The sequence below is a fragment of the Pyrus communis genome, chromosome 5, assembly GCF_041283825.1.
Source record: "Pyrus communis isolate YQ-2024b chromosome 5, ASM4128382v1, whole genome shotgun sequence".
Taxonomy (NCBI): domain Eukaryota; kingdom Viridiplantae; phylum Streptophyta; class Magnoliopsida; order Rosales; family Rosaceae; genus Pyrus; species Pyrus communis.
The window spans coordinates 10,928,687-10,950,736 of record NC_142569.1 but is presented as its reverse complement, the minus strand read 5'-3'; the positions used below and the strand labels follow the sequence as shown (position 1 = coordinate 10,950,736).

At 36.9% G+C, this 22,050-nt stretch overlaps 3 protein-coding genes across 4 annotated transcripts; 2 read left to right on the top strand and 1 right to left on the bottom strand.

Moving 5' to 3' along the window:
• The first annotated feature begins 897 nt into the window (after window positions 1–897).
• LOC137727022 (NAC domain-containing protein 21/22) lies at window positions 898–9,448 on the top strand. Of its 2 annotated transcripts, XM_088694263.1 has the most exons (4): window positions 1,072–1,381; window positions 3,606–3,871; window positions 4,516–4,711; window positions 9,171–9,448. In XM_088694263.1, exons 1-4 carry the CDS (start codon window positions 1,213–1,215, stop codon window positions 9,431–9,433), a joined length of 894 nt encoding a protein of 297 aa, XP_088550389.1. In that variant the 5' UTR covers window positions 1,072–1,212; the 3' UTR covers window positions 9,434–9,448. The 2 variants fall into 2 exon arrangements, with proteins under 2 accessions (XP_068322072.2, XP_088550389.1); XM_068465971.2 differs by lacking the exon at window positions 9,171–9,448 and having other exon boundaries at window positions 898–1,381; window positions 4,516–5,140.
• A 5,837-nt stretch (window positions 9,449–15,285) lies between these two features.
• On the top strand, window positions 15,286–20,102 carry LOC148696738 (putative lysine-specific demethylase JMJ16). The gene is made up of 5 exons (XM_088694262.1): window positions 15,286–15,475; window positions 16,283–16,410; window positions 17,011–17,082; window positions 17,242–17,319; window positions 17,466–20,102. Exons 2-5 carry the CDS (start codon window positions 16,294–16,296, stop codon window positions 17,730–17,732), a joined length of 534 nt encoding a protein of 177 aa, XP_088550388.1. The 5' UTR covers window positions 15,286–15,475; window positions 16,283–16,293; the 3' UTR covers window positions 17,733–20,102.
• LOC137725490 (putative arabinose 5-phosphate isomerase) lies at window positions 18,477–19,757 on the bottom strand. Its single transcript, XM_068464196.2, has 2 exons — window positions 19,044–19,757; window positions 18,477–18,957 (listed from the first exon to the last, which is right to left on the bottom strand). Exons 1-2 carry the CDS (start codon window positions 19,755–19,757, stop codon window positions 18,577–18,579), a joined length of 1,095 nt encoding a protein of 364 aa, XP_068320297.2. The 3' UTR covers window positions 18,477–18,576.
• Window positions 20,103–22,050: the final 1,948 nt, after the last annotated feature.

Here is a 22,050-nt window from a genome sequence, read left to right as displayed (position 1 = left end):
CAGCCACTAATTAAATGCTCTTGAACTTCAATATATATATATATATATATATATATATATATATATATATATTTATATTTTTTTTTTTTTAACTTCAAAACTTAGAAGACCTTGAATTTCGTCCTAATTGGATTACTCAATTATTCCAAAGTTAAGATTTTCAAATGGAGACAATCATATACTCATTACATATTACGGACCACATTTCTAGCGAAGAATATAAGACTCGTGGTAAAACTTGTGTTTTATTTAGTAACTATAGAAAGGTAGATTACAATGATTTTTTAGATAAATATTTAGACAATCGAACCCCATTTTAACTAGCAATTGTATACATATTATACATGTGCTTATTAAAATTTTGAAAATAAAATTTATAAAGAGAGAAAAATAAAATGGTCACTAAATCTTTTAGGTGACAACTTTCAAACTATTTTTCGTCGCTGAAAAGGTTCATATCTTTAGCGAATATTTCTAGATAACTGTTTTGTCATTTTTTTTTTTTTTGAGAGAAAAGCATGGAAGAGAAAATGAGGACAATTGATATTATTACCTGAATGTGAGGCTTTGAAAAGAAAAAAATATTTTGTCTTTAATTTATTATGTTTCTCATAACTTTTATTTTTGTTATTTTTCTTTTGTTTTGTTGACAGGGTTAAGTCTTTTCACTCTCTTTTGGTAGTTTAAAGAGGGTTTTTGTTAATAAGTAGTTTAGATAAAAGGAGGATTTTGTAGGTTTTCAAATGAAATTGTTTGGCTCTTTGTCCATACATGTGGCATCATTGCTATGGTACCCTTGACCCCCATAACAAGATTTCTTGTAACTTTGGTTTTGCTTGAAACTTGCTACTATAACTAACTAGTTACAAAAGCATGACCTTTGCTATATAGAATGATATTGTAATAAGAAATTCTAACTGGCTAAAAAGACATTATTATCCTAATTAACCATATAAATCTTAGCCAACCTTTGGCCCTCTATAAATTAAATATTTCCAACAAAGGAATCAAAAGCCTCTTTTGAATTCAGCTACATTCCAGCTCCCCACCACACATAACCCAAAATTTTCTTTCAAAGATCCAGGTATACTTCAATATTTCAGAGAAGAACTAGTGCTTCTCTTCTGTTGCTAGCTACCAACCCAAATTATCCTTTATCTCTATTGATTTGAGCTCTCTCCTTATTAGTTAACAAGATTAATTTTAATTAATATGGGGCTGAGAGACATTGGAGCCACACTGCCTCCTGGGTTTCGGTTTTACCCCAGCGACGAGGAGCTGGTCTGCCATTATTTGTACAAAAAGATCACAAATGAAGAAGCTTTGAAGGGTACTTTGGTTGAAATTGACTTGCATATCTGCGAGCCATGGCAACTTCCTGGTACGTATTTATTACGTTAATTGATTACTATCCTCTATGTGTAATCACTTTACTAATCTCCTCCGTTGATTCTTCTTCGTTTCTTGAATCTTTTCACTTCTCCTTCTTTATCTTTTGCATCATCATGGATTCAAGTTGATGAATAGGGTCATGGTTTTTTTTAGTACTTTTCAGAAAAATAACATTGACCATTTAAAAGATCGATGAAATTATCTTTTATTTTCCAAAGACAAAGATTTTTTTTCTTTTCCCGTTGGAAAGTACAAAGATTTGTTTATGTTGTGTTGTTTTGAGTCATGGTGGATGCCCAGATAAACAGAAAGTTGACTGAGTTTCGAAAAAGATCAGAGAGAGAGAAGATGGCATTTTCTTTCTATATTTTTATTTCCTTCAATTATATATATATATATATATATATATATTAATATACTAGAATTGAAAAAAAAATAGGAGACTTGAATCCATAATATTTTCAGCTCCAAGCTTAAGCATATACCATGTGGTTTTACTCGAGTAAAGTTTTTTCAGATGCCCCGTTTCTTTTCACATGCCCACTCTTATGTAAGTCATTATATTTTTCAAGCAATGAAATCCTACTCTGACCTAAAAAGAAATTAACCTCCAACCATATACATTCTCATCAATGTTGAGAGAGTTCTCAATCAAGGCATGTACATGTGTGTGTGTGCGCGCACGCGTGCCAGGCCATGGTTGGGTAGATGCAAACTTTTGAGGAAGAACGACTTCTAAAATATGTATGGAATCTCTAGCTAGAGCAGAATATACAAACTAGGGATTCATATTTTTTCAACCAAGAGAATGATATCATTAATTAACTAGCTAATACGTTTATTTACATCTCTTCGATTTGCCACAAAAAGTAAGCACTATGCATGCTTGTTTCATTATCTTTGGTGTACTATTATACAAGTTTTATTACAAAAATAGCAGAGCTAGTATCCATATACTTAAGTATTCCGTATATCCTCTCTCTCTCTCTCTCTCTCTCTCTCTCTCTCTCTCTCTCTCTCTCTCTCTCTCTCTCTCTCTCGCATACACACAGCTGTGTTCATGCAAATCATGTGAGCTATATTCGATCATTTGATGCCTCCTGTCATGTGCAAAAATCGTCTCTAGTTGCCAAACATATCGAAACCGTCCATTTGAAGTGGGACCTTTGCTTTCTTTATAAACGGCCCAGATGTGTTCATGAATAGCAAGCTAGATGAAATCGATCTTCTGTGCTTAGTGTATTGTAGCTACTACTTTTAATTATCCTTATCCTTGTTATGTCGAATAGGAATCATCTACCTGCCATCCATACGTCCCAATTATCATACAGTTTCCTTAGCCTGATCTGAGAGGGTCTTCTAAATTATGTATTAATTGTGATATGCTCGAGATACCTTGAATAGTAATTAGCTTTCTTTACCTTCTTGGGCAAGTATCAGATAAGAAGGAATAATAGAAACTTTACGTTATTTCTAGGAGAGGAATTCTACTTTCTAATCCTTTGTATATCTTCTCAAATTCATCACGTAATGTAAGAGATAGACACAAATAAATATACAGCTAAAAATAGGCAGAAATTTCTCTGTTTTCAAGCAAAAGTAAAATAAAAACTAGGTTACTTTTAAACTGAATGGTTAATCATGATTTTTCCCGTAGTGAAAATATGACACGTGGCATGTACTTCCCACAGACAACTATTCATTAAGAATTAATATGATTAAAGTTTCCTTGTTCAGATAATCAGAGTGGTTTTTGACTTTGAACCCTAATGGTTATGGTCCTTAATTAGATGACGATGTTTCCTTAAATAATTCTATGTGACAACTACCATTCATCTCTTAGTCTTAAGCTTAGTTTCCTTAGACATAACTCATAGCTATGAAGATGATCTTGACTTGCCAACACATTTGCTAACTCAAAACAAGAAAAAAGGAAAGCAATGTTACATAACAAATGTCACTTTTCTTACTTTTGGCCAATTTCAAGGCCCTAATCTTACTGTTCTTTGTTAGATAGGACTTTTCTTAGTACTTTTTGTTTTGGCCATAATTACTCATTTTTAATGACAAGAATATTAATAATGATATATACCTAATTAGATAATTAGCATTGCATGCATATAAATATATATATATAATACAAAATGGTGTAAGATTAAGGATAATTGTGATTAATTAATGAAACTTTTGTAATTCTATTTTGGTTATTGTAGAGGTGGCCAAGCTGAATGCCAATGAGTGGTACTTCTTCAGCTTCCGTGACCGTAAGTATGCGACGGGGTTCCGGACCAACCGTGCGACGTCAACTGGATACTGGAAAGCAACAGGGAAAGATCGGCTGGTGATGGAGCCAGGAACTGGGGATATCGTAGGGATGAGGAAGACTTTGGTGTTCTATCGGAACAGAGCTCCTAATGGAATCAAAACTGGTTGGATTATGCATGAGTTCCGACTGGAGACCCCACATATGCCTCCTAAGGTAATTTCATCGATATTTCTAGCTAATACTATTCATATAATCCAATTTTCTTAATTATTATCATACTAATGGTATATTTATATGAAATCCTTCATCCACACGCCACAAATATTCTTCACGTTAAGATATAAAGTTAGTCACGTGAAATTCAAATCTGCACGTGACAATACCCCCATCATTTTATTATTATACCAATGCAACAGCCAGCCACTCCAGTGAACTGTCTTTGAGTGAGAGATCATCAATCTCAGGAAACCTGAAGGACAGTATGGGCTTCAAGCATCATGCATGGAAAATTTTGGAACAGTCCAAAATTTAGAGGGAAAGTATGATTTGGTGTATCATGTATCTAGCTAGAACTCATCACAATAACATTCACATGGTATACAATAAACCATTTCGAGCATGCATTTGATACACCACATTGCATGTTGATACGATGCTTCAATTCACTCAAATTATCTTACTTGTATATATACTATTTAACAAAATTAAATTATAATCATTCACATCACAACTATTGTTAGCAATTGCATATAATATTTCACTAAACATATATATTTTGTAAATAGTGCTTTTACATGCATTTAACTGCAATTTTTTTTTCCTAATTAAGCTTACTATATTGTTCTTTTGTTTCACAGGAAGACTGGGTTCTGTGCAGAGTTTTCTACAAAGGCAAGGCAGCAGAGAACAGCACCAAACTCAACCCCCATGACTTTACGTTGGAGACCACACCATGCACTGTTCCTTTAAATTTAGTTCCACCTCCTCCAACTTATAACCAAACAATGCCTTGTGTGTACAACCAAAACCACAACCAAACCAACGCTTTCCTGAATCTCCTACAGCTTCCTCATCAGGAAAAATATACCAATTCCTCCGTCTCCGAATTAAACACGAAAAACGACGACGAATATGGGTTTCTATGGGACATGAATTTAGAAGAAGGCAGCTTCGACAACGGGGTGGCTCCAAATTTGGATGAGATTGGATTTCAGGTGGATGAGAACAGCATGGATTTGCTCTAAATGAAGAAACATATTCCATACATACTCCATATTAGACAGACATCCAATTTGTTGATTTGTGACATATATTTATATTTGTGGTCTATATATTATATATTTGGCTTGATTGGAGAAAAGGTTAAAGGTTTGTGCATGCTTAGTCTATATATGTGTTTAGGGTTTTTTTCTCCTCTTGTATACAGTCCTGCTGGCATTTGTATAAGTATCATCAATAATATAATTCTTTATTAGTGTCAAACATATATATTGTTGTTCGATTCTTTCAAGAAAGCTAAGATTTCAAACCATAAAACTAATTGATAATATAAGAAACAACTCTATTTCCTATGGAATGCAGGTTAGGTTCCTTAATTTCCCAACATAATATTTACACTCTCAACATAATTCTCTTATAACACGTAATATTGAAACCATATATATCTCTTCATCAGTTGACAGTTTAGGTTTGCTGTATGCAGCAGTATATTATTCTTAATTTCTGGCACCATGGACCATGGCTGTATTGTCTGTTTATAATTATTGCTTGAAAACTTAAAACAATTTCCTTCTTTGTTCTGTATTGATTTTGACAGGACTATCATGAGCGTAGCCCTACACAATGAAAGGTTCATACAAAAAATATACAAACAGATAAGTGCTAGGACAATGAACTAACAAATTTTATTCAAATATATACTTGAAATCATACATGTGCGTGTGTGTATATATTATATATAAAACTTAACGAATCTGGTAAATTTGTACGTAATATATTATCTCTTCTAGTAAACCCTCAAGATAGTTCAGATTAACGTAAATATACACACCAATTATACATGACAGAACATCTGGTTTATCCCTCAGGAATCATCCTATATAGTTGAATATACGTATTATTAGCTAGTATTGGATGCTCCTCCTTCGTTATCTTTTTGCTTTCATCCTCCTTCATATAGTGTCAAGAAGGTTGATGCGATTAGTCGTTCACTTACGCATATGCATGCATGATGTAGAAGCATCTGTTCTAAGAATTCCCGCCTAGGCGGTTGGAGGCTGGTCACCGTCCTGAGTAGTCCTTAGACGTTTAAAAATTAAGAAAGTGCACCTAGACCTGCTTAGGCATCCATCTCACCTACTTAGGCGCCCACCTAGCCTGCCTGAACCCTCCTAGGCACCCGACTAGGTCGCAACTCTCACTTAAACAGAAAATCAACAACTTTCATTTTACATTTTATTTTGTCAATAAAATGTAAGAGACTTGTTAAATACTTGGATGAACACTTATTATATGCTTGTTTCTAGTGTTTTCAATATGTCCTAATACTTCATAATATACATGTCATTTTATTTTGCAATTGATATATCACAATACAATGACATGTGTTTTAAATATAAATAGGCATTTTTTATACAATATTATAATAAATCTACTTAAATCTGTCTAGTCTGCTTAGGCTCCCACCTAAACTCTACTTAACTGCCCAACTAATGTCTAACATCTTTTAGACCCTCTCATCTCCCGTAATAAGAACCACATGCAACAAGGAGCAAGAAGGAGTCATATGCTCATATGCGACTAACCCAAGTAAATGTCAAAGAATACTTTATCAAAACTTAAGAAAATATATGTGTTACCGCAGTTAGTGTCTATAAGTTGAGCTTTAGTAGACATAGGCCCATTCAATTTCCTTACGTACAAACTATTAGAAAAATCAAAGGTACAAGACTATCATACAGCCTTAGACATAGGTCCGTCAAGGATGGGGATTCTCATCTTCCTTTTTCCCTCTGCACCCTCCCCTTCTCTCACAGTTTTTTTTTTCCTCTCTCTCTTTCTACATTTTTCTTCTTTCTCTCTCTACCGAAGATGAAATCTTAAACGTTCAAACATGAGGAAAGGAAAGGGAAGGAAAGTATAATATAATATATAATTTATAAATAGGAAAACTAACGAAAATTCTTCAAAAACTTTAGTTTTTAATTAAAAGAACAAAATAAAGGTGCAAGTGAATAATATTAGGAGTGACTTTTCAAGATAAAAATATCCTTAACGTTAAAAGTGAACAGTACCAGGAGTGTTTCATTAAAATTCCCCTTATAAATTATATAATTTATAATTATATAACGTATACTTATAATATTCCAATAATTTGAAAATAAAACCCTACTTATATTAGTATTGTAGTTGGTGACTTTGATCTCTTGAGTTGGTGGAAATCAAACACAAAAGAACTTCCAATTCTTTCACAAATAGCCAATGATATCTTTGCAACCCCCACTTCTACCATTGCTAGTGAAAATGTATTAAACCTAGGGAGGAGGGTTGTGGACCCTTTTAGAGTATCATTGACTCCTAAAATGGTAGAAACACTAGTGTGTACTAGTGATTGGCTTGGGACGGATGAAGTAAATTTCTACAAGGAACCAACGGAATATATGTTTCAATTTTACAAGGAAATGAAAGAAGTGGAAACAAGTAAGAAATATTTTAATTTTTTTTAGTAAATTTATTATTAAACGGTTTTCAACTTTAATTCTTATTGCTACTAATATGTTTTCTTTGTTTATAATGTAGGCTTGACACAAGCTTAATCTTCTTTTTGCTACTAATATGTTTCCTTTTTTCAAATGTATGCTTGACACAAGCTCAATCTTCTACAAGTTTAATACCTCTTCCAAAAGCTTCAACATCTCAAACTTGAAGAATTGATCAACGAATTTTACTTTTTGAAGTTTAGTTCCAAATTTCATTTGGTTTGAAACTTTAACTTCTATTTGTTTTGGTTCGTAACTTCTATTTGGATTGCAAGCTTACTTTTCATCATGAATCTTGATGTATCATTTGAATTATTATGTGTATGAATTGTAAATGATGAATAATTGATAAATTTAGACTACAATGTATGAGATAAAGGTACAAAAAAAAAAAAAAAAAAAAAAAAAAAAAAAAAAAAGTTTTGCCATTGAATTGGGTTAAAAAAAATAAAAAAAAACTTTTGTCCTAAAACAAAATGGCAATTACCATTGTCATACCATGCAAACCGAATTATTTGGCAACACTGAACTTCAGTATGCTAAAATTTTGATACGATAATGATAATAGATTTTGTCAAACCGAAAATTTGATACGATAATTAGTACAAGAATTTTGATACGCTAACAGTGCCGAACCCACCCCCTGCACCAGACGAGGTCCATTTCCTTGTAATCACACCATCACAGAGTCCTGGACATTTTTTTTCTCTTCTCCTTTTCCATGGTCGTACTCTTTTCGTGTTCATTTGCCCAGCAAAAAACCTGAAACTCCTTTAAAAACCCTGAATTTCAACCGGAGGACGAACAATTCCCGCCATTTTCCGCTTCTGGGTAAGCGTTAATTTCACTCCCCTGCAAAAAGTAGGAGTCTTGTGTTTTCGTGTTTTATTTTTGGTGTATTTTGTGATTGTTAGTGATGAAGAACTGATGTGTGGGGCTAGGTGATTGTTTAAACTTTTGGGTTTTTAGTTTTAGTCAAATTGGAGTAAACCCAATTTATTTTATGCTGAGTGATTAATTGGGCAGGGAAGATTTGTTTGCATGGTTGAATGGGATTGATGATTCTCAATTGTTTGATTTTTTAGTTTAATTACTTTTTTTTTTGTTATATTATTTGTTCAGTTTTTATGCACATTTTTCTCTATGTGTTTAATTTTTAATTTTTCCCGCTACGCTTGTGTAAATTACTGAACTGGACAATAGTCAAATTAGATGTGATCACAGGTTGTAATTGTAAACCCCAATCTCCAGTGAACTGTCTTTGAGTGAGAGATCATCAATCTCAGGAAACCTGAAGGACAGTATGGGCTTCAAGCATCATGCATGGAAAATTTTGGAACAGTCCAAAATTTAGAGGGAAAGTATGATTTGGTGTATCATGTATCTAGCTAGAACTCATCACAATAACATTCACATGGTATACAATAAACCATTTCGAGCATGCATGTGATACACCACATTGCATGTTGATACAATGCTTCAATTCACTCAAATTATATTACTTGTACATATACTATATAACAAAATTAAATTATAATCATTCACATCACAACTATTGTTAGCAATTGCATATAATATTTCACTAAACATATATATTTTGTAAATAGTGCTCTTACATGCATTTAACTGCAATTTTTTTTTCCTAATTAAGCTTACTATATTGGTCTTTGAGTGAGAGAACAGCACCAAACTCAACCCCCATGACTTTACGTTGGAGACCACACCATGCACTGTTCCTTTAAATTTAGTTCCACCTCCTCCAACTTATGACCAAACAATGCCTTATGTGTACAACCAAAACCACAACCAAACCAACGCTTTCCTGAATCTCCTACAGCTTCCTCATCAGGAAAAATATACCAATTCCTCCGTCTCCGAATTAAACACGAAAAACGATGACGAATATGGGTTTCTATGGGACATGAATTTAGAAGAAGGCAGCTTCGACAACGGGGTGGCCCCAAATTTGGATGAGATGGGATTTCAGGTGGATGAGAACAGCATGGTTTTGCTCTAAATGAAGAATCATATTCCATACATACTCCATATTAGACAGACATCTAATTTGTTGATTTATGACATATATTTATATTTGTGGTCTATATATTATATATTTGGCTTGATTGGAGAAAAGGTTAAAGGTTTATGCATGCTTAGTCTATATATGTGTTTAGGGTTTTTTTTCTCCTCTTGTATACAGTCCTGCTGGCATTTGTATAAGTATCATCAATAATATAATTCTTTATTAGTGTCAAACATATATATTGTTGTTTGATTCTTTCAAGAAAGTTAAGATTTCAAACCATAAAACTAATTGATAATATAAGAAACAACTCTATTTCCTATGGAATGCAAGTTAGATTCCTTAATTTCCCAACATAATATTTACACTCTCAACATAATTCTCTTATAACACGTAATATTGAAACCATATATATCTCTCCATCAGTCGACAGTTTAGGTTTGCTGTATGCAGCAGTATATTATTCTTAATTTCTGGCACCATGGACCATGGCTGTATTGTCTGTTTATAATTATTGCTTGAAAACTTAGAACAATTTCCTTCTTTGTTCTGTATTGATTTTGACAGGACTATCATGAGCGTAGCCCTACACAATGAAAGGTTCATACGAAAAATATACAAATATATATATACTTGAAATCATACATGTGCGTGTGTGTATATATTATATATAAAACTTAACGAATCTGGTAAATTTGTACGTAATATATTATTTGTGACATCCCACATCGCCCAGGAGAGTGATCCTTAAATTTATATTCTCATCCCTACCTAGCACGAGGCCTTTTGGGAGCTCACTGGCTTCGGGTTCCGCAGGAACTCCGAAGTTAAGCGAGAAGGGGCTAGAGCAATCCCATGATGGGTGACCCACTGGGAAGTTGCTCGTGAGTTCCCAAAAACAAAACCGTGAGGGAATGGTAAGCCCAAGCGGACAATATCGTGCTATGGTGGTGGAGCAGGCCCGGGAAGTGATCCGCCCCGGGCCGGGATGTGACATTATTTCTTCTAGTAAACCCTCAAGATAGTTCAGATTAACGTACATGTATTCAACATATACACACCAACAAATAATTATACATGACAGAACATCTGGCTTATCCCTCAGGAATCATCCTATATAGTTGAATATACGTATTATTAGCTAGTATTGGATGCTCCTCTTTCATTATCTTTTTGCTTTCATCCTCCTTCATATAGTGTCAAGAAGGTTGATGCGATTAGTCGTTCACTTACGCATATGCACGCATGATGTAGAAGCATCTATTCTAAGAATTCCCGCCTAGGTGCTAAGCGGCTGGTCATCGCCCTGAGTAGTCCTTAGACGTTTAAAAATTAAAAAAGTGCACCTAAACCCGCTTAGGCGTCCGTCTCACTTGCTTAGGCGCCCACCTAACCTGCCTAAACCCTCCTAGGCACCCGACTAGGTCGCAACTCTCACTTAAACAGAAAATCAACAACTTTCATTTTACATTTTATTTTGTCAATAAAATGTAAGAGACTTGTTAAATACTTGGATAAGCACTTATTATATGCTTGTTTCTAGTGTTTTCAATATGTCCTAATACTTCATAATATACATGTCATGTTATTTTGCAATTGATATATCACAATACGATTACATGTGTTTTAAATATAAATAGGCATTTTTTTATACAATATTATAATAAATCTACTTAAATTTGTTTAGTCTGTCTAAACTCCCGCCTAAACCCCGCTTAACTACCCAACTAATGTCTAACATCTTTTATAACCTCTCATCTCCCGTAATAAGAACCACATGCAACAAGGAGTTAGAAGGAGTCATATGCTCATATGCGACTAACCCAAGTAAATGTCAAAGAATACTTTATCAAAACTTTAAAAAAAAATATATATATATATATATGTGTGTGTGTGTAACCGCAGTTAGTATATATATATATATATATATATATGTGTGTGTGTGTGTGTAACCGCAGTTAGTGTCTATAAGTTGAGCTTTAGTAGACATAGGCCCATTCAATTTCCTTACGTACAAACTATTAGAAAAATCAAAGGTACAAGACTATCATACAGCCTTAGACATAGGTCCGTCAAGCATGGGGATTCTCATCTTCCTTTTTCCCTCTCGGACCAGAATCCTCTCCTAATATAAGGATAAGGATCCTCATAATTAAGGAATGTAGACCGTTAGATGAAAATTCGACAGCTACAAACAGGATAGTTCCTGTAAAGTTATAATAATTATAACCGTTGGATTTTCATCTAACGGCCCACATCCTTTGATCATGAGGATCATCATCCTTAGATTAAGAGAGAATCCTGATCCTTCCCTCTCCACCCTCCTCTTCTCTCACAGTTTTTTTTTTTTTTTTTCCTCTTTCTCTTTCTACTTTTTTCTTCTTTCTCTCTCACGAAGATGAAATCTTAAACGTTCAAACATGAGGAAACGGAAGGGAAGTATAATATAATATATAATTTATAAATAGGAAAATTAACGAAAATTCCTCAAAAACTTTAGTTTTTAATTAAAAGAACAAAATAAAGGTGAAAGTGAATAATATCATGAGTGACTTTTCAAGATAAAAATATCCTTAACGTTAAAAGTAAACAATACATGAAGTGTTTCATTAAAATTCCCTTTATAAATTATATAATTTATAATTATATAACGTATATTTATAATATTCCAATAATTTGAAAATAAAACCCTACTTATATTAGTATTGTAGTTGGTGACTTTGATCTCTTGAGTTGGTGGAAATCAAACACAAAAGAGCTTCCAATTCTTTCACAAATAGCCAATGATATCTTTGCAACCCTTACTTCTACCGTTGCTAGTGAAAATGTATTTAACCTAGAGAAGAGGGTTGTGGACCCTTTTTGAGCATCATTGACTCCTAAAATGGTAGAAATACTAGTGTGTACTAGTGATTGGCTTGATGACACACCCCGACCGAGATCAGGGCGTGCTGGCCGTCACGTGGAAGTGACGTAGCCATGTGCACAGTGCGGAAGCTAAATAAAATAGAAATAAAAAGTACGAATAATTAAAAACTAGCATACAAAGTGATAAAAACCAGTGCTAGCGTAAGTAAGACGCTAAGTTCAGGGCAATAAGTCTACATCAGTCCAAAAGAAAAGAAAAAAAAATGCGCCAACAGTACACCCGAGGGTGACCCTACAATGGTGAATGTCTGTCAGAAATGCCGGGACGCCCTCTGGGAAACCACCGAACCTGCTAGACCACTAGAACCTGGAGGGGCGCAAAACAAAAGCGTGAGTGGGCAAAAACAAAGCTTTTTAGAAAACCATTTAATCAAATACATTCTAACCCCTCGCCGTAAAACCTGTATACTTCCCAGAAAGTAAATATACGTAGTATATATGCCAATCATGCTCAATAATATGCCATGCCGAAATCTCATAATGATATGCAAGTGCTCAGGTATAATCATATCAAGAACATGTAATCTGGCAGCCGGAGTCACCTAACGTGACCTGTACGGCTGCATCTAGAGCTCAAATCTCAAACTCAAATACTGAACCTGCCCACGAGTCGGAACCACCTAAAGTGGTCTGTACGACATGCCTGGGTGTAATACATATATACGCTCTAGTGCTACGATCACGTGAAGGCTGTGCGAATAATCGCGGGTCACCTACGAGTCGGAACCACCTAAAGTGGTCTGTACGACAGGACTGTGCACCTAACTTGGATCCAAGCTGAGCGTGTGGTGCGGGAGGTGAACATCACGTGAAGGACTGTGCCCTACTCTGGGCGGGAGCACTAACACCGGGGGTGCAGGTTATGAGCTCTCTAAGTATCTCGAATCGCTACTGAATGTAAACATGAATAACACTTACCTGGCACTTACCTGTGCGTCCACAGCACCCAATATGCATATGTATATATATATATGCAACTACTAACGTAACCAACGATGCATAAATAACGATAATGTAATGCATGGCATAGCTAATAAGCATTTAAATCAATTTCTGGGAAAAATATAAGTATATAGGTATATACGGAAAACCAAAAGCCCACTCACTGGTATGTGGAAGGGTCGTAGCCCCCTGCCTCGAGTGACCACGTTCGTCCTCGGGATATGTATCACCTATATGCGAAATAACTATAGAAACGTTAATTTTAAAGCACATAACCAACTTCTCGTAATAACTTCTTATACATTGCTCAAATTGGACAAATGAATATACCAACGTGCTCTACACAACCTCAGGATCACACCCAAATTTTTAGAAAAAAATTTCACCGCCGCACGCGTTGGCCACGCGCAGGCACGTGCCTGGCACACTGACGGCGTCAACTGACGCCGTAAGGAATATTCCGTTATTTCTAACGGATTCCGTTAACGGCGTCAGGAATATTCCGTCAGATTTGACGAAATATTCCGTCTCCTTTCCCGGCTAACCTCCGGCGCCGGAAAATCGCGAAACCTGCAAACCGTGTTTTCTCTCTCGTTTCTCAACCATTTTTCACGATTCTTGCACCAAAATGAAGCCCTAGACTAGTAGAACACGTCCATACAATTTTTAAGGGCTAAAAACTACTAGATCATACCTGTCACCAAACTCCAAAATCCGGCCAACCTCGAACACGACGATCCCGACGTCCAAATTCTTCAAACGAAGTACTCCGAGACTCCTTGGGACCTCACTAAGTCACCTACGAGCTTCAAAATCCCAAAAACGTGCTAAATTATTTTTGCATGAATAGTACTCAAATCGGACCTTGTGAAATCGACGTGAAAACGTCGGAGTCTTACCTGAAAATGGTACGATCGTGCTCCTCTCAACCTCACGAGCTCGAATATGGGTTTAGTTCCCTCGATCTGCAAAGATTTGATGGGTTCTTGGTGTGTCCGTACGTATGTGTTTGAAAGGGAAAGGAAAGGGAGCACGGGAGAGAGACAGGGAAAGGAACAGAGAGAAGTGGAGTGTGTGGGAGTGTGTGTATGGTTCCAAACATGCCAACAAGGCTCACAACACGATTAAACGTAAAAGAAACGGACTAGGGGTAAAAGTGTCATTTCACACGCACATTTCGATATTTTCGGGACGGGATGTTACACTTGAGACGGATGAAGTAAATTTCTATAGGGAACCAACGGAAGATATGTTTCAATTTTACAAGGAAATGAAAGAAGTGGAAACAAGTAAGATATATTTAAATTTTTGTTTAGTAAATTTATTATTAAACGGTTTTCAACTTTAATTCTTATTGCTACTAATATGTTTTCTTCGTTTATAATGTAGGCTTGACACAAGCTCAATCTTCTTTTTGCTAATAATATGTTTCCTTTTTTCAGATGTATGCTTGACACTAGCTCAATCTTCTACAAGTTTAATGCCTCTTCCAAAATCTTCAACATCTCAAACTTGAAGAATTGATCAATGAATTTTACTTTTTGAAGTTTAGTTCCAAATTTCATTTGGTTTGAAACTTTAACTTTTATTTGTTTTGGTTCGTAATTTCTATTTGGATTGCAAGCTTAATTTTCATCATGAATCTTGATGTATCATTTGAATTATTATGTGTGTGAATTGTAAATGATGAATAATTGATAAATTTAGACTACAATATATGAGATAAAGGTGCCAAAAAAAAAAAAAAAAAAGGGTTTTGCCATTGAATTGGGTTAAAAAAAAATAATAAAAAACTTTTGTCCTAAAATAAAATGACAATTACCATTATCATACTATACAAACCGAATTATTTAGCAACACTGAACTTCAGTATGCTAAAATTTTGATACGATAATGATAATAGATTTTAACCGAAAATTTGATACGATAATTAGTATAAGAGTTTTGATACGCTAACAGTGCCGAACCCACCCCCATGTGCACCAGAGGAGGTCCATTTCCTTGTAATCACACCATCACAGAGTCCTGGACATTTTTTTTTCTCTTCTCCTTTTCCATGGTCGTACTCCTTTCGTGTTCATTTGCCCAGCAAAAAACCTGAAACTCCTTTAAAAACCCTGAATTTCAACCGGAGGACGAACAATTCCCGCCATTTTCCGCTTCTGGGTAAGCGTTAATTTCACTCCCCTGCAAAAAGTAGGAGTTTTGTGTTTTCGTGTTTTATTTTTGATGTATTTTATGATTGTTAGTGATGAAGAACTGCTGTGTGGGGCTAAGTGATTGTTTAAATTTCTGGGTTTTTAGTTTTAGTCAAATTGGAGTAAACCCAATTTATTTTATGCTGAGTGATTAATTGGGCAGGGAAGATTTGTTTGCATGGTTGAATGGGATTGATGATTCTCAATTGTTTGATTTTTTACATTGTTTTTTTGTTATATTATTTGTTCAGTTTTTATTCACGTTTTTCTCTATGTGTTTAATTTTTAATTTTTCCCACCACACTAGTGTAAATTACTGAACTGGACAATAGTCAATTACATGTGATCACAGGTTGTAATTGTAAACCCCAATCTCCTTTTGGTATGTTTGGAACCAACGTGGTCATCCCTGTGTTTCTTTTAATCTTGTTGGCTTTCTTGAGCTAATATGTTCTTGTTAGTCATCCTAACAATGGTGCAACTTGTGTGAACTGTTGGACAATGGTTACCGCTTCGATGTTTTCTCTGTACGCTATTTTAGATTGTGAATAAATGTATTCACCAATCACTTTGTTGGGTATCTGGTTTTCTTTTGAGTGATTTTTCAAATTTCACTTCTTTTTTGCGGTACCGTTGGTTGTAGAACACAGTAACAACTTACCTTCATTGTGAGAATATGGCACATAATTCAGTTCCTCCAGGTTTTGTGTCTCGTACATCCTTCATGCTGAAGAAACTAATAGTTCCAATGCCTTTGTTGATGCTTCTAATGAAGGGCCAGTCCAGATGGATACCGCGTCTGACCTGACTGACATGGATAAGTTGAAAAGACAAAGGCCATGGATACTTTTCGACCAAAGTGATCTCAACACCGAGGAATCTGAGTCTGAACACTTTAATACGGTCTATTCCTCTCTTCGTCCTTTGTGTGTGTGTGCTTGTGTGAATATTTATTTGCTGCTCTTAAACACATTAGTACATCAGAATTGAGTCTCAACCTGGTTATGTATGCTGCAAATACACTGCTGATTAGGAGCTTGTGTATGTGTCTAGAGAGGAACAACTCCAGGTTGCACGGTTCATAACCATCTTAGCTAAAGAAAAGAGTATTAATTATGCTTTGTATGACGATACCGAGGTTTTTTATCTGGGAGTAAAAAAGGATGCCGGGATTTAGTGCTTAGAGAAAACAGAATATTATCAAAAGTGGATAAGTTGTATGTATCTTCAATGTATTTGCTCTTATACCGTTGACATGGCTGACGCTTTTAAATGGATAATCAATGTTCTCAAATATGTACTTGAAAATATCTAGGTCTTTGAACCTCATAACCTCCTTCCCGTTTAGGAAGAATGGTGAAGGGTGAGACTCAGTGCTCAATCCCCTGCTGGTGCATGTATTGTGTTCTTATCATTTGTCAAAAGGAAAAGTGTTGAGAGCTACTGTATGAAAATCTCACCACAGTAATAGTTTCCTGAAGTTATATACATTTTGCTTTTCAGGACCCCCTTACAAAATCTTGCCTTCCCAAAGGTGTTACTCACGGATGTCAAGATTGCAGTGGTTGCCTGAAGGTTGATTTTCGTTCACTAAGTTGATTCTCTTCCCTTTGAATTGTATAGTTCTTAGGTACTAGTTTCAACTTTCAACCTTTGCATTTGTCCTTGATTTTCAAAAATTACTACTGTGTCCAGTTCGCTCTTTTACATAATCCTTGTGAATTCCTGATATAGGTGACAGGAAGGTGGCATCCTGAAGAGGCAAGAACAGATGTCCTTCAAGAAGCACCTCTTTTCTACCCAACAGAAGAGGTGAGGTGATCCTTTTTCTGACTTTTACGACATTTTCATTTGTTCCAGGACAGACATCTTCGCCGAACCCTTTGTTTTAATGCTCAATTTTTGCTTATAAAATTTCAGTCCTTGAGTTTCTAAAGGAGTTTGGCTTTGTCCTGCAGGAATTTAAAGACACTCTTAAGTATGTTGCAAACATACGTGCAAGAGCAGAGCAATGTGGTATATGTCGGATTATTCCTCCGCCCTCCTGGAAACCTCCATGTCTTATTAAAACAAAATATGGAAATGTTCTGCATTTTCTACCCATATTCAGCGAATTGATGGGCTACGAAATCAGTATTCACCGAGTAAAATGGAAGCCGAAAAAAGAAGAGAAGAAGAATCTTGAGAGTGGGATTGGACTGTGGATCTACCTCAAGCCCAGGTGAAACTGAACATTCTTATGTCAAAGGTTTTGAACATTTCAAGCATCAATATTTCCGCAAAAGTGAAATCGCTGGTGGCCTAGATAAGTGGGTGCCATCACTAGAGAACATTGACGCTGAATATAAATGTATAGCTGAAAATCCAACTGAGGAAATTGAGGTGCGTTCATAAATTGGGACGATCATTTAGTAACGCTTAGAAAGTTGGACAGCATGCCGTTGAACTTTACTGTGAACAGGGGAGGACAACTTCGATATCTCGTGATAAGCTACTGCTCGGAGCAGCTAGAGAGGCTGTGAAATCAAATTCAAATGATCATCCAACGAGATCCCTTGACTCTGCCACAGCCACAGGGAACAGTAGGAGTTGGGTTGCTAGCATCATGGAAAAGGAGAATATAGCAGGACCTACCATCATCACAAACACAACAGGAAGCAATTCTACTCTTCCGCCGAAAGTGCCAGTAGATTTGATGGAGGGGACATCCGATGTTTCATCTGCAAGTACAAGTGAAAACATTCTTCTGCGCGGAAGACAAAACGCCCCTCCCCTCCGGTGAAAAGCAATGTTCCCCGGAAGCTTCCAAATGGTCGTCCGGCCGGCAACAATAAGGCATCGACTTCGAGCCATTTGGCTTCTAAGAATCAAATCCCAAGAGAAGCATGCTCTCAGGGTCCAATTCTTATTAGTGATGACAGTGATGGTTAATTTTTATTAACAGTCTGTTTTGCAACGAAGAACGGGCGTTGTGTCCAGAGAAGAACCGATAATCTTCGTATTAAATTGTACAACAAATGTAGTATATAAAGAATTATCAAATCATACATAGATAATGAATTACATGTTTCAGAGGCCAGCTGAAACCAATCCATGTAAAGTGACGATCCCAATCACTTGATTCTGATCATTGATGACCGGCAAGAACTGAACCGGCGACGGTGGCGCTTCCATCTTCTGCATGGCGTCAACTGCCATGGCGTCGGGACCAATTGTTCTGGGGTGTCTGTTGCACACTTCCCCAACCGTGAGCTTGAAGATAGCTTCCCCACTGGCCTTGAGAGTCCGCCGCAGATCTCCATCGGTGAACGTGCCGATCAGGCGGTGCTCGGCGTCGATCACAAGCAGGCAACCGCACCCCTTGCTCGTCAGCTCCACCAGCTGCTCCATTATCAGGTCCCCTTCCTTGCACACCGGAAGCTCGTCTTCCTTCTTCATTACATCTTTGACCTGCAAAATTCCAGAAATTAGAAGAAAAGAAAAACCCTAAGATTGGATTGAAGATGATTGAAATTGGGGAAAAAGCAAGATCGGACCTTGAAGATAAGGGATTTGCCGATCCTGCCGGCGGGGTGATTGGCGGCGTATTGTTCTTTGGTGAGACTTTTGGCGCCCATGAGCGCGATCGCCACGGTGTCGCCGAAGACCATTTGGATGGCGGTGGAGGTGACCGGAGCCAAATCGAAGGGGCAGAGCTCTCGCTCCACTGGCAAATGCACGTTCATGTCGCAGAGGGAGGCAAGGGCATTGCCGTCAACGGAGGTGACGGAGATGAGGAAGGCGCCTTTGGCCTTGGCGCAGGGGACGAGGCGGAGGAGCTCCTCGGTGGTGCCGGACTTGCTGAAGAGGACCAAAACGTCGGTTTTGGAGAGGGCGCCGATGTCGCCGTGGAGGGCGTCGAGAGGGGAGAGAAAGCCGGAGCGGATGCCGAGGGAGACGAGGGTCTGGGAGATCTTGTGGGCGACGAAGCCGGACTTGCCTACGCCGGAGAAAAATATAGTGGCGCCGGCGGATGATTGGAGGAGGAGGGTGCGGGTGAAGGCCAGTGTCTGGGGCAGGTCCAGGTGCTGGAAGAAGAAGTTGAGGTGGCTCTGTTGGGATTTGAAAAGGTTTAGGAGGGTAGTTTCGTCAATGCAGGAGGAGGCGGAGGAGAATTGGGTGGTTGTTGTGGTGGTGGTGGTGGTGGTTTTGGTATTGGGAGGAGAATGCGGATTGATGAAATCTGAGAAAAAAGGTGGCAGAGAACCCATGATTGATGATTTCTGTACTCCTCTGCTTCCACAGAGAGAGAGAGAGAGAAGAAGGAGATCTACGCCTGGTGTCGGTGGCGCTGAAATCAGAATAAATTAATAATTTGGAGATAAATGTCTACTTTCTGCGGGTGTGAAATTATGGGCCTCAAGTTTGGTTTTGGTTGGGCTTCAAATTGAACTTTTCAACAAGGCCCTACGTTCAAATTTTCAGTCTAATATTGGGTGGGTTTTTTACAATATTAGGCCCAATTTCATCTGATCCACTACACAAAGTACAACTGTGCAAGACAATCCTATGTTCTTCTTTCATTGATAATGAGAGTGCATTTTATTTAACGAAAACTAACTAACAGTCCAAAAATACCAAAATACAAAAATATCCATTCCACTTTCCACAACCCACTATAAAAACTAGAAAAAAGAAAAGAAAAATACACGTCAACCCAAACATAACACTAAAACCCAAAAAGTAAAAGAACCCGAAACGGGTAAAACTAAGAAACCATCTATTTAAATTACAAGACGTGGTTATTAATAATTAAATTATTACTTAGATCTTGATTAACGTACTCATTTTCATTGGTTATCCATCATATAATTTGTAAATTTGATCTACCTAATATTATTCAACCCTAACATCACATCTTAGACCCACACAGCTGCCACCGGCGCTGCAAAAGAACCCCACCGCTGTAGAAACAAGTCAAAAGATAAGGAAAGGAGCAGTCATGCGAAAATGAAGACATCGTCACGCATACGCTTTCAGATCTGGTGGCAGGTGGCGAGTATAGGGGAGCGCAAGGCGGAGCAAGTGGGGGATTGAGGGCCAAGTCAATAGGCAGAAAATCTTTGGCTGAAGGAGGTGAGGATTTTGACGGAGGCAAAAGAAAAGGAGAGATGATGACACCACTTCAGCTGAAGAGGCCGGCCCTCGAATCAAAACAGGGATGGGGATGGGAGAAAGTCTAGAGAGAAGATGGAGCCTCCCTCTAAGACAATCCTTTCTTTAGAAATTTTTGTACTAAAGGACCGTCACATGCATGAATTTGCTACATCCATCACATTGCATGAATAAGAACAATACATGATTGTTAGTAATCTCATACCTGATTGTTCAAGTATAAATTAGAGATATTAATGTCTGACAATCGTGTTTATTTCTTGTATTAGTAACATAGGATATGTCAGGTATGAAAATGATATTTGTTAATCTTGGACATGTTTAGGCCCACAATGATACTTGTTAATCTTGGACATTTTTAGGCCCACGTATTGGTGCATGTCGAGAAAGAAGCCATTAAAACTCAAGGAGATCGAGAAGCCCAAAGGGCTTAGAAGAAAATACCCTCAAGTGCTAAAGCCGATCACCTATGAGTTCAGTTCGTCTTGGATATGCAAAGAGCTTTCTGACCGACAGGGGCACTTCGGCAGCTGACAATTTTATGGTCCAAGTCTTCAGCAACAGGTCTATCCAGATGTCAATCAGGTCACATGGCAGCCCATCATCAGTGACAAAGACCTAGGATGGGACATAAAGGTTGTCCAAATGGCGCTCGGAGAGGCGGGGTTGGACAACCTCTCCACCCGCATCACTTTAACAGAATGTGTGATTTTGACTAAACACATATCACTTCATCGTCGAATGTCTGGTTGATAGGTGTAATGGTGTCAGTATGATAGTCTACAGAGAGGTGGTGCATTAAATGCCAAGTTGGTAGGACCCAAGGCTGAGGGGTTCATTGAGGGCTATATAAAGGGTTGGGAAACCTCCTGTATTGGGGTCAAATAATGACTGAAAAGAGAGAGAGAGTTCATTTATTACCGAGCATTATTTTTAATCTTGATATCAATATAATCCGAGCAACATCATGAGTGTAGTCAAATTTTAAGGGACGAACCACTTAAATCTTCAAGTTCATTTTATTTATTGGGATGGTTCAGAATCGATATGGTTGTTTATATAATTAGCAGAGGTGGTAAACATCGATATTCCTGCTAAATGAAATTATTTATTGTTTGTCAACAAAAAAAATCATCTTGTTTAACATGTTTTAATTGTTGCATTGGACGAACTCAAATCCTAGATTTATACTAATCTAATTCATTAGCTCAGCCTCCCTCACCCCTTAAACTAATTCGAAAATCTTATTTTTAACTTTTTTTCGGTAGATCTAGAGATAAGATAGAAATTTCAAGAAAAATAATTTTAAAAAGAGAAGACAAAAGTATATTGAACCATGTATTGAGGTGATCATGAGTTCTTTGGTGCAACTAAAATTAGGATTAGGAT